This window comes from Stegostoma tigrinum, chromosome 3 (genome assembly GCF_030684315.1).
Source record: "Stegostoma tigrinum isolate sSteTig4 chromosome 3, sSteTig4.hap1, whole genome shotgun sequence".
Taxonomy (NCBI): domain Eukaryota; kingdom Metazoa; phylum Chordata; class Chondrichthyes; order Orectolobiformes; family Stegostomatidae; genus Stegostoma; species Stegostoma tigrinum.
The window spans coordinates 67016748-67030549 of record NC_081356.1 but is presented as its reverse complement, the minus strand read 5'-3'; the positions used below and the strand labels follow the sequence as shown (position 1 = coordinate 67030549).

At 38.7% G+C, this 13802-nt stretch overlaps 1 protein-coding gene across 1 annotated transcript in view; it reads left to right on the top strand.

The window, feature by feature from the left end:
* The first annotated feature begins 461 nt into the window (after positions 1-461).
* The window catches only part of LOC125450957 (nuclear receptor ROR-beta), a 276310-nt gene continuing 262969 nt past the window's right edge, over positions 462-13802 (top strand). Inside the window, exon 1 of the mRNA XM_048527460.2 lies at positions 462-695. Within this exon, the coding sequence (XP_048383417.1) occupies positions 689-695 (7 nt within the window). The 5' untranslated portion in view covers positions 462-688. The remainder of the gene's footprint in view (positions 696-13802) is intronic.

Here is a 13802-nt window from a genome sequence, read left to right as displayed (position 1 = left end):
GTCACACGCTAACACTTGTTAAATTAAATTATTTCTCAGTTTTACAGAGAAGGTAAAGTAAACAAACAGCTTGAAAAAAAACGACTTTTCCTGAACTCTAATAACCTGGATTGGAGGGGTTTTTAATTTGCATTTATACAACTGTTGAAGGGATCATGTCGATATTAATTAGAACAAAACGCACTTAAAGTAAGTGTTTCAAAACAAATAATCGTAACAGTAAACAGTAAATATCTAAGGTGGACGTAATAGTCTACTATCTCGTTATTGTTTAGGGTTACCTTGATGAAAATAATCTGGTACAAGTGGTCTTTTATATTCAATGTTTTTTTTATTACTGTCGATTTTCTCTGTATGCTCTTGACAGCGATTGGCCGGCGATGGCTAGTAGGAGGGGCTAGAAGTGACAGAGTCATCTTGGCTGCTATAAGAAGCCTCACTCTCTCCTGGTGCCAGTGAAATTCACATACGGATGAACAGCGCAGATGTCATGTGAAAGGCCACATGCTTCCATTCAGACACAGAGCACTAGCGGAACAGTCATGACACACTGAAGGGGAGAATCTGCAATGGTGGGCGAACAACGTCCTGACAGTCTTATTACCGCTTTCTAGCCGCCGCTTCTTTTCTCGCCGAGGATTGGGTTTTGATATACATTCATGATCATTTTGCATTTGAAGTCGCCACCATGCGAGGTAAGGAAGCTGCTAGGCAAATGTTTGTGACAGCTGAGAGATGGAAAGTGGGAAGGACAATCACGCAGTACACACCGACCTTAGGGAAAGGGGGGTGGCGGGCGATCGTGGGAACCTACATTTAAAAACGTGCCTCTTGCATGGATGGGTTGCTTGAAACTTTTATTTCCTGGTTTTGCGATGCTTAAGGTCTGAGCGGCTTCGCCCTCCACAATGGTTTTTTTTCTTAAACGTAAACTTTGCTCGCTGATGAGACGCACAGTTATAGCTGAGATCTGGTGAGTTCAGCGGGCGGGAGCTGGACAAGCTGTCACAACAGTTCTCTTTACTACAGCAGGCTACTCTTTAAGGAATCTAATACAAGGCTCCCAGCCTTCCATACAGCGCTTGTCTCGCTTTAGCGGGTTAGAGCAGCGCTGGCTGTATTGTCTCCAATGAACTTTTTTATGCCATTTAAGCTTCGAGGTCTGTTTCAGTGGCTGCAAAGTGAGGGGGGGGGGGGGGGAATGTTAGACGTCATTTTTTGGGGGGGCATTTTGAATCCAATTGTAAACGCAAGTGAATAGCGCAGCAGTGAATGGCAAACAATGTGGCAAAGGATGTTTGGTTTGTTGGCATGTGTCACGGTGCCTATTTCTTTTTGATAAGTCAGCCGACATACTTTTAAATTTTATATTAAAAATGTAGCACGCTGCTCCACACTGAATTACGAAACATGATGCTTCAATGGACCGTCCAGGGCAAAGGATGCTGTGGGGCCCTGAATACTATGGTTAAAGGTGCTGGTTGAGGCCGTGTCCACGGTCAGCCGCTATCATGTGTTCCACTGACCTACTTCTGTCCGTCAAGATGCTGCTATAAGCCGGTTCACCCCCACCCCTGCCCACTGTCCCCAAACAAACAATACAGCAATCCAACCCCCTCACATGAAACATGCATAAATCTCACTCCACTCAGCCCAGTCGTGTGTCGTACTGTCATGTGAATCGGATCAGCGCTTTACCGCCGGCAGCGTATTGGCAGTCGGTGTAATATAAGCAAACTATTATTTGAAAAAAGGCTGTCATGTTTACAAACAATAAGCCAGCCACACCAGATTCTTCTGCATTTCGGGTCACTTGAGGTTGTGTCCTGTGCAAGTGAGGTTTTACAGCGTTAACTGTGTTTATAAAGTGCATCCGAGGATATTTGTGGCAAGTTCCAGGACTGGGAATGAGACGGAGACATAATCTGGCGCACACCAACTCCTTTAAGATCGGGTACATCCCAAAATTACAACTTTTTTGGTTTCTTTGTAATTCGAGGTCCGTTTACTTAATAACTAAAGGAGCAACTTGGGTCCGATTTAACGTGGTAAGATTAACCGGCCTGACTCGCAGCTTTATTCTCTCCTCCCCATCCCCCTCCTTAATTCCGATGAAGTTTATTCCTTAAATTGTATTGATTTCACACACATTAAAAAGAAACTCAATGCCAGTACATTGCACTGCAAAAGAAACTGTTCACAAAATTTGAAAAGGTGTCGCTCTACATTTTTTGCCCAACACCACCTTTATCACAGCAAATGTTGGCGATTCGAGTTCATTTTCTCACTATTTTCTTTGAATTCCAATCGAGTGTAAGTCGAGAAAGTAGATTTTTTTTTGTGAGCTGTACATAAGTGCAATGTGTGGTGTTAAAGTTTTTTTTCTCAGATGATTCGCTGATCTCAACGAGTTCACTCTTTTTGTTTTAACACCAAATTCGGAAAAATCAACAGAAGTCGCCCATCACTTAATGTATCTTGGCTTTAAAAATAAAATTGGACGATAGGAAGGGTCTTTCCATTCTTAGCTTGTTTGTAAATCGAAGAAAAAGCGAATGTTGCAAACTTTGCAAGTATGCTGTAATTACCAGCCATAATATGCAAATTAAAAAGTACAATAAAATAGCACGAAATAATGGTCAACTTTCCAATGGTATTGGTGTTCCCTAAGTTAATTTAGTCAGCAATGCGTGCAGTATTTTAATACGGTGGTTGGTTCTCTAGTGTTGCTGACAAGTGTCTGTGCCCCGATTGTGCAATTTGATCACACCAGATGATCTTGCTGCTAAAGTAAAGGAGGAAGCCAGCCTCAAAATTGATTGTTTTAACATCATTTGGCAGTAGATTTTTTTCACTGAATAGCTCTGATAATTAGCAGAAAATGTGGAGTAGAAGGCAGATGTGCTGTACACTTCGCACCAGAGGCAGGATAGAAATTAAATGAACAGTGTGTACGAGCCTGTGTTTGGGAGGTGATAAAGGGGGAGGGAAAACGAGCGGTAATATGACCAGTGGAATCAAGATGACAGCAAAATGCAAAATCATGATCACTTCAATTACACGTCACCTCTGATACATGGCTTTTGGCTCCAGTTTGTAACACACTTTAAAAGGCAAATAGAACACATCTCCACAATTTTTCATATTTCATGTCGAGAAAGTGACAATCCAGTCCTGTGACATAACGTGCCCCCATTATAAAAGACATGGGTGTCCAAGACTGTATTATGGGGGTAGAATGGAATGGGAAAGGTGATAATGTAACAGGAAAGTGGCTTTCAAAAAAAGCTCCTTCACTCTTTTTTGAAATATGATTGAACTGATGTTGGAAGATGTGGTAAGCTTTCAAAAGAATTGAAAGCGGAGTAAAGGCCACTGTTCCCCCACAATGAGAAAAATCAGATCCCAATTATAATCTACTGAAAGAAGGTTCTGAACCCAATAGCAGAGGACTGAATGAGGACAGTTTCAGTAATGAAAAGGAAAGAGGGCAGATTTCCTCTCAATAGAAAATATGGGAAAGGGTAGTCACATCTTTAATGGAAAGTCAGGCAAGAATGACCTCAAAGGGCAAAACTGAGAAGCCAAAACGTCAGTGATAAGGCAACAGAAGAAAGGTTAGGAGTTCACTAATAGACTTGCACTACGGAACTCTATAGAAGGTATTATTGTAATCTACTGTCACTTTTTTGCTACTAGTGGAGGAGAGGGAGATATTGCAGGAAGAATATTTGATAATTGCTGTGAGAAAGTAATCATTAGTAAAGCAGAGTCCTTTCATTAATCTACCCTTTTTTGCCAATTTAATAAATGGTATTAACTGCACTATTACTTTCAAGCAATTTGTTAAATATGATGAACTCAAACTGTAATGGAAAGGACATCCAGACCAAAATGTGCTATCAGGAGATAAAGCATTGAGAAAGTGAGGATGAAGTGTCATAAAGCAGGTGTGAAAAAGCTGCAGAAATAGCTCATTGTTGGGCCTAATAAATGTTAATATATCCAAGGTTATAGTAAGCAAATTAAGCAAAACTTGGCAGTGTTTTATTAAATTCAGGTTCACTATGCCTAACAATACTGAATGAGCTCTGCTGTGGCATAATTCTGGAATTATTGAAAAAAATTTCAAACTCCCATGCCAAGCACTAGATGATGATGTTTCACAGCTGCTAATATAACTAGTACATCCAGACTAATTTTATTCATTTTTCTTTTTCACGACTGCAGTGATTTTGACTGCTGGGCATCCACTAATGATAAAATTTATAAAAGCACATTTGACACTTAAAGACAATATCAGCTCATGGGCTGAAATAATTGACAACAATACCTGACCTTTTTGCAGATTTATCCATTTTTGCATTTGAGTCTCTCTCTGTTGTCTATACCACACTTTCAAACTCAACTCCTCTCTAGATCATTGTTCATTCCTTACTCTGCCTGCTCCATCTAGAGCAGCAGTTATGCAGTCACTTTGCACCTGTCCTCTAGAATTCTCTCTTCAAATCAATTCACCTTGCTAAGTCCCAGTCAGTTTTCAGAAGTTGTCAAAATAACTTGCCATGCATGTCCTGACTCATAAATATTCTTTTTAGTTTCTATTCACTGTTTAGTTTTTGCATCCTAACTTTTTTGAAACATGTTCCATAATGCAAAGATCAACAAACATGTTATGTCTTCCTTCAGTTCCAAGTAAGAGTCATGTTGGGTTTTGTTTCTGTCGTCTTGGTTGTTGCCAAGCTTGGCAACATTATTTTAGGTGTTCTCTTCAGATCCTCTTCACCCTAGAGAAGCCTATTTTTTTTTGTAATCAATTACACACATGAAAAAAGCCTGAAAACTGTGAATTCCCTCCTAAATAAAAGCCATTGTATTAAATGTGTAGATTCCCCCAGAATATTTAGAGTAAATATTGTTTCCTCTTCGAGTCAGATCTCCTATAGTACAACACAACTGAAAGTACTACTTGAGGTGTTGTCATTGTTGCAATGTGGAAATGTTTCCACGTAAGACTGAACCATGTACACCATATTTCTTGCTCCCTTGCTCTCGCCATAATTAAATGGCATCTGCACTTGTTAAATCCAGATTAGTGTAGGCTTGTTTGTTTTTCTGTATCTTAATCACATGGTCATCCTAGTTTTTATGCAACTTGGCTACAATTCATTAATTTCAAGATTTTCTTATCAATATTCTAGCTCATGTTATATCTTTCAACAATTTGTTAAATGGTTGTTATCAGGAACGATTATGGCTGCATTGCTATTTGAATCTATTACTGTGTTCAGTTATTCATTTGGATGATATTTGAAGGAAGAGGTGGTTTTAAAAACTGAACCAAAACCTCATCAGAAATATGATTTTTATATTTAAAAGTAAAGGCAGTCAAATAGGGAAACTGAATATATAGGTTTATGTAATTACTGATTTGGTTAAGAGTAAATATAACTTGTCTCCTTTTAGCTAGTACTAATGTAATTGCGTGTGCCAAATAATTTATACATGCAGGAATTATCGTAAATATTAATGTGAAGTTACCTGAAACGTAGCTTCTACGAAATAATAGGCGTAAATCAGTGTGTTTAGGCAGAAGATGAACATCCATAAGTGTATAATTAACGTCATGGTTTACCCTAAAGCGTCAACAAAATTACCCCTCATGTATATCCCTGAGCACTGTTACACTACCTGTCCTTCCCATACAGTGGGAGAATGTCCACCTTCCAAGGATTATTCTGGAATTGTGACCAATGACCCCCATCAAATGCTAGAAAACCATATATAAAGATGATTAAAATAGCTAAAATAAATAATCTCAGACACCATCAACATGCAGTTTTCGATGTAATCAAACAGGGAAAGAACAATTTAATCACAGAATTTTACTGACCCAAGACATATGCTTAAGACTTGCCTGTTCTGGTCAGAATCAAATTTGAAAATTTGCCTTAAATTTAAGTGTTTAGTCTGTATGCTGTTTGAAGAGTGTCAAACATTGCAACATTTGCTGTTTAAAAGACCAGATAAGCAGCAAATATGAAATGTTTCTCAGTTTGAGCTTCTATCACTCTTCAGCCTAATTGTCTCCTCAGTAAAAGCTATCAGTGGAGCACTCTTTTTTTTTAATTTCTAGCAGTTCCACAGAATTTTCCACGACTGAAATCAGAATTGCATTGAGGAATGTTTACTCCTGGAGACAGTTCGCATATTCATTAACTATCTGTATGTATTTATCAAACAACTTGCAAAGTGAAATTAAACACTGAGTAGACTGCAAAATCTTCCCTTTTCCATTTCCAATGACTTTTAACCAGTTTTCTGTAGAAACCTAGTATGTGTATATTTTCCAGTATAACATTATGGATGACCAAATACCAAACAAATGAATCACTACTTTAATCTGGATTGTTACAACTGAAAAGTTACAAAAGTTCAGTGGTGCAACACATTGCAGCACCAATGTGTAGCGCCACTGAGTGGAGTAACGTGAATTTGCATGAGTGATCAACCGGACCTTGAGTGTTCTCAGTCTCAAGTGGATTGCTGTTGGAGCTAGCACTAAGCAAGGCCAATACTTTCTTGCAAGAAAAGAACAAGGGTACTACTCTGACAGATCATTGTATTTGTAGCTGCGTTGCCGTCTTTATAGCAACACTAGAAATATGCCACCTGCCAAGCATCTCACTTGCATCATTGCTAAAGATTTGGAAAAAGGAATAGAACAACTTGAAAAGGGAATAATTTGTATCACTACCATAAAGCAAAGTTTGTAATTTTATACATCAATGTTTAGAGAGAATTTTAAATTCAAAGAAATAATTAAGAATAAGACACACACACACACTTAGACTCTTAATCTATCTTTTTGGGAAGGTTAAGCAATTGTATTACAGCAAACTAGGTCAAATAGTTAATATGGTACCTTGTTAGAATAATGAAAGCGATCAACAATTTGGTAGTCTAAAATTGACATTGTGCAAACATTATTTAAGGTCAATTCATAAAATATTCACTCTGGTCAGTCTGTGGGATTATGTTTTAAAACTCAGTTCGCTCTGGGAATATTCCCCATTCATGTACAAAGTGGTGATATTCACATGGCAGTGAGATTCAACATGACCACGGGCTATTCATTTTAAGTATTGATTGTCTTGGAATGTAATTGTCTTTATAAATATTCATTATAGTCTCTGGAGCATATATTTATGCTCCTTTTGTTACTTCAGTTAACAAATTGCAATTTTATGGTATTTAGTGTACAATGCTTATTGTTAACCTATTGGCTGTAACAAGGCCTAATTTTAAAAGATGTGTATAACAAAAAAATGCTAGATTCTCAGACAGCCCCTATATTATAATAATAACATACCCCTTACCTTCTGTTTAGCTATCTTTCTCTGCATGTTCTCTCACTGACAGTGTTGTCTGACTCATAGAGCAGTTTATCTAACAACTGTGTAAGAACCCATACTCCTGAGTTGGCTGATAGCACTAGCCACAAGGGAACTGCATCTTGTAATTTTACCTTGTAGAAAAACCCTTTGCCTCAACTCTTTCTGATGGCTGTGCAGTGTACAACTTGTCAAAAACTTGTGCCCCATTAATTGACTCCTCTTATGCCATTGTTTTCCCCTGTTCTCATTAAACTGAAAATTCAAAAGTTGTGAAATTTTTAAAGCAGGTCCATCCCAAATTTTTTTGTAATTTTTAAGTAAACTACATAATGACTGTGTGGTGTCTGTGGAATGTAACTTTTCACATTTTATCATTGAAACTGATATAATTCTCTCAACACTGAAATTGCCCATGTGTTGGGACCTTTAATATTAGATTACCAAAATAGTATTTCCATTTCACACTGTGATATTCAATGAGAATTCCAAATCGCTGTTTATTTTGCAGAATTGAAGTACAGTTTTTGGTTCTGCTTGCACACATCTAGGAAAAACCTAATTGAATGTGTCCTCATGCTCACCTCACTTTTTAATTCTCAGTGGCAGACTAATAAAATGAAGGGAAATTTGTTCACACACAGACAGCTGTCAGCCTGAATTGTCTGCCACAGAAAGCAGTTGAGGTCAAAGCATTGAATGTTTTCAAGAAGGAATTCAATATAGATCTTGGCGCTTAAGGAACCAAAGGATGTGGAGAATGCAGGAATAGGGTGCTGAACTGGATGATCAGCCATGATAATACTAAATGGTAAGGCAGGTAGAGCAGAATTACTTATTCTGCCTCCTGTGTTCTGTTTCCATGGATTTGCACTTAAGCTCCACAACTGTGATTCTTTTAATCTGATATTGGTTCCATTGATAGTTACTCTACGTGTGAAAAGTGTTGTGGGGCGTGCAAACATTAATTGATTTTTGATGAAAGAAATAAAGCACCATAGGGAGACAGTAAGAATTCCAACTCTCCAATATTGACCTTTTGTTTCCAGGATTTAACAAATAATCTGAACATTGTTTCCAGTGATTCTAGAGCAGGGGGGAACATAAATATACGCCAAGAATTGTGCATTTTTCTTTGCCCAATAAGATATGTTTATTAGTTATAAAAATAGTGGGAATGACAAAGTTAAGCCACATGATGTCATAGTGCATGTAATGAGACCTCCAGTAACAAATCCTTTCAGAGTTGACAACTGTAAGCAAAAACTAACTTCATGGAGCCGAAGGCTATAGCTTATCCGTGAAACATTGGTGTCAGTGTTCCAAACTGGTAAGCAGATTAAAATTATTCTATTGTAAATGACCATAATTGAATGTTTCCAGTGTGCCTAGCTTTTTACTTTCACAAGTATTCCTGGGCATAGAATTCTGCCCATGGAACTAAGTCCATTGGGTTTGTGGGTAAATAAATAGATATTCAAGTTTCAAAAAAAGTCTGCTTTTGTAAAGTTAATGTTTCTTTTGGCTGTAACTACAGCTATTTCACTAACCAAATCTATCAAACAATTTGTAATCTGCCCTACTCTTAATAAATGGTGCCAGCTGGTTTATGGTTAAAGTCAACCAAATTTATTTTTTTAATAAGACCAACTTCAAAAATGTGCAATGTTCAATTGTAGTACGTAAATTTTAATCTCCTATGACACCATTTCAAATTAATTTTACTCAGTAACAACAGAGGGCAGAAAGTCCGAATTCTAATTGTTCACTTAAGCCAAGGAACAAACTCTTGTGTTGTCAGAATATCGTAACATGGTCTTTGGATGTAAATCTGCAGGGAAATTAGGGAGATACAGTCTGATCAAAAGCAAAGGGGAAAATAGGGCCACATTTCAAATGTATTTCCTACGAGGGTGTTGAAATAGGCTTGCTCCCTTTTGATTGATAATGAGAGAAATGACTCAACGTTCCACAGATTTCTGGAAGTTTTTTTAAAAAAAAGTTACAATACATTTAATTCTTTCCTGTTTGTTTGCATCACATCAGCAAATTTATTTGCTTGGGTATATCCTGGCTTGTTTCAGATGAGAGGTGTATTAATTCTAATGAGATGCTGCATGGTTTGACAGTGAACCAAGTGCTTGCTGCTACAAATACATTGCTCATCATCACATATTAGATATAAATAAATCTAGGAATCCAGTGAAATAAAAATCCATTACACCAACTGCATGATCCAGTAATTACACCAAAAGTCCACTTGCTTATGGCATTTTAGTTTCAGTGAGTGTCTTAAGTATTGAGAGAGTGATTGATTTAATTTGCACTAGCAGTCTGAGGATAATTTTGAGTTGGCTCAGCTGACATGGAGCAGCACAGATCAGGAATTTGGGCACATGCAGTTCTCTTTAGCTTGCTTGTATGGCACCTTCAAAACTGTTACAAACCAAGCCCAAACCAACACACAAAAAGTAAGATTGTAACATTAACAAACAGCGTGTGCTGAAATTTGCCAACTCCTAATCACAGCCCTATGCAACAGCTTGATTCACTTAGTGGGCCTTCCCTTTAGGGCTCAATGCTGTTGGGTATAAATCTCAGACAGGAGTGTTGCATACATTCCCAGCGCTGAATTGTCAGTGGTGCTGACTTTGGAGAAAATGCTAAACTGTGAAGCCTTGGCAGCATACAAAAACAATTGCTGGTCAAAACATTTCTTCCTTTGGCCATTATCGTAAGGACAGAGCACATGATTTCTTCTTTACCTGCTGCTTAATCATATTTCTGCTGTAATAAAACTTTCTTCTCAATGTATTAACAAAAAGTGCACACTTCAAAACTCTCTACTTGCATGAACTACCCACATGATGTGTTACTTGAGCATGCATTTTTCATCTGTTTGGAACATTGTGTATTTTTACTGTTGTGAATAATAAATTAGAAAGGAGGTTCTTCAGTTCATTCAGAACAGAAATAATATCTTTATTTGTAGAATATTTAAGTGGCACTTCCTTTTAGTGTAGTTTTTTGACAGCCGATGAATTTTGCTGTTCCAAGAGTTTGATTTCCAATTTTTAATAGGATTGTTGACATTTAAAACTAAAACATGTGTATTTCCTTAACTTTTTTTAAATGGTCATAACACTGGCCATTCAGTCTGACAAATTGTTTTATGGGGAAGAATGTTTTAAAATTAAACAGTATCCCATTCTTGCATTCTTCAAGGCCTCCGAATGAAAAAATAATATTCATAGAATCATAAAGTCGAAACAAGCCCTTTGGCCCATGTCTGCACTGACAAAAACTACTCTAAATCTGCACTAGTCCACTTGCCAGCACTTGGCCTGTATCCTTTAAGGTATGACATTTGAAGTACTTTTTCAGGTTTTTTTCTTGATGGTGCATCCCAGAATGAGGGAGCTTGACTGAATGTAAGTGAGGCAGGAAACTTTTAAAATACTACTAATGTCCATGGTCTAGACACTGCTTAAAGACTGGGTTTTAATATATTTAATTCCCAATTTGGCAGCGAGTCTGTCACAATTTAACAGCTTTAGTTTCCTCAGTTTGAGGGTAAAGAATAAGCTTCTTTTAAACAAGCCTGCAAGGGGGACAACTATTATTTCATTCTTGTTGTTTCCTCACACATGTCCTCCTAAATCCTCAAATTAGCCTACATATCCTAGCACCACCTTTTTTCAGAGGCGAAATGCCAGGAGTTCAGTACTGTTACCAAATGCACAAACTTGATTTTAAAAACTGAAAGAGCTGTGGTTGCTGTAAATCAGCAACAAAAACAAGTTGCTGGAAAAGCTCAGCAGGTCTGGCAGCATCTGAAGTAGAAAATCTGTTAATGTTTCAGGCCCAGTGACCACTCCTCAAACTTCCAGCAACTTCTGTTTTTTGTTTGCAAACTGATGTTTCCTGGCCTGACCAAATTACTAGGAGGTGAAAATAGACTGCTAATTCACTCAGTCATATGGTTAATTTGTTAAGAGGCCAAATTGTACATTAAGGGGTAATCTTTGCTCATTACAATTAGTACTGGTGTGGGAGGAGATCTGGCAAAAGAAGAAACTCAATCTTTGTAATCAGGCATTTTAGATGCCACCCCCCCTCCCACCCAAGTTTAAAAACAAAGCTGGAAATACACAGCAGGTAAGGCAGCATCTGTATGGAGAGTATGAAAATGTTTTCATGACCCTCAAACAAGTGAGGAATGATAGGCTTGGTCCATGTTTTGTGAAAGTTTGAGCCAGGGATGTGAATAACTTGAGGTCAATGATAGGGTGGAGGGTCAGAGATAAAATGGTAAAACCATGATAACTTGTTAATTTTCAAGTCCAAATAAAGGCTTTCAAATAATAGAGGCTTTAAAGTGTTGCATAATTAAGTGTTACAAACAGAAAATTAATTAATGACTGACTTAAAGTTATTGGCAGAATAACTGGTAGTCAGAACACCATGAGAAATAACTGCTCAAATCATTTAAGTTTGAATCTTTCTGCCTCCATATGAATGGGTAGACATTTAACACTGCATTCAAACAACACTTATAATAATGCAGTAGGCCCTCAGTACTGCCTTGAATTGTACACCTATGTTGTGTGTTTAAGACCTTTTTTATTTAATATGCTTAACTACTCTAAGTCAAAATAATTTATAGGGTACTTGCTGGCTGGCAGTCTATCCATATAGTTATATTCCTTCAAATGTATGTCCTTTCTTAAAATGTACATGCATGCACTTTTATTTGCAGCCAGAAGTCACTGGTTTTACATGGACCATGCCAAAATATAATCCATCAACAAAAGCTTTGTTTAAATCAAGTCTAGCACACTTAAGTCTCTGCACATTCATTTAACACAAATTCTTTAAATTGCACTGGCCTACTAATGCTGGCATATGCATTTGTAACTGGCTGTTCATTTAGTATCTGCTTGTTCCTTGTTTGTTTTTGTCTCCATTGAATAGCATTCCCATGGCTAGTGCTTTTTCCGTAATGAGTATTGTTTTGACTCAGATAATGGGAACTACAGATGCTGGAGAATCCAAGATAATAAAATGAGGCTGGATGAACACAGCAGGCCAAGCAGCATCTCGGGAGCACAAAAGCTGACGTTTCGGGCCTACACCCTTCATCAGAAAAGGGGGATGGGGAGAGGATTCTGAAGTAAATAGGAAGTGAGGGGGAGGCGGACTGAAGATGGATAGAGGAGAAAATGGGTAAGGAGCGGATAGGTCAGTCCGAGGAGGACGGACAGCTCAAGGGGGCAGGATGAGGTTAGTAGGTATGAAATGGAGGTGCGGCTTGAGGTGAGGGGTGGGGGGTAGGAGGGAGGAAGAACAGATTAGGCAGGTGAGGATGAGCTGGGCTGGTTTTGGGATGCAGTGGGGGGAGGGGAGGTTTTGAAGCTGGTGAAATCCACATTGATACCATTGGTCTGCAGGGTTCCCAAGCAGAGTGAGGTGCTGTTAGTGCAACCTATGGGTGGCATCATTATGGCACTACAGGAGGCCCAGGATGGACATGTTGACTAAGGAATGGGAGGGGGAGTTGAAATGGTTTGTGACTGGGAGGTGCAGTTTACTGTGAACCGAGCATAGGCGTTCTGCAAAGTGGTCCCCAAGCCTCCGCTTGGTTTCCCCAATGTAGAGGAAGCCACACTGGGTACAGTGGATGTGCAGGTGAATATCTGCTTAATGTGGAAAGTCATCTTGGGGCCTGGGATGGGGGTGAGGGAGGAGGTGTGGGGGCAAGTGTAGCACTTTCTCCCTACCTCCCCACCCATACTCTCCTCTCCACCTATCTTCTCCTCTATCCATCTTCTGTCCACTTCCCCTCTCTCTCTTTACTTCAGAATCCTCTCCCCATGCCCCTTTTTCTGATGAAGGGTCAAGACTTGAAATGTCAGCTTTTGTGCTCCGAGATGCTGCTTGGCCTGCTGTGTTCATCCAGCCCCACACTTTGTTGTCTAGGATTCTCCAGCATAGCAGTTCCCATTCACTCTACCCATAGTGAAGGAACAGCTTCTCCAGTTGGGAATATGTCATTGCTTGATTGACTAGATAATTAGTCAAATTCACACTTACTGTGTATAATTTTGAGGCAGCAACGACTCTACTAAGATCCCAGGTTGTCATGTGAGCTGAAGCTTGTTGGCAGCATTAAATGTCAGTCTTCTGACTGGTCTGAAAATTCAACTTTAGCACTATAAAAGTTGCCAAAAACTAAGTAAAGTTATTCTCTATTTACTTCTGGGGCATGGGTATCATTGGCCGAGCTAGTATTTATTGTCCATCCCTAGTTACCCTTGAATGATGTGGTCAGTTGCTTGTGGATCAATCCATGATGCTGTAGGATGGTAATACTAGGGCTCTGACCCAGGGAGTTTGAAGGAGCAGTGA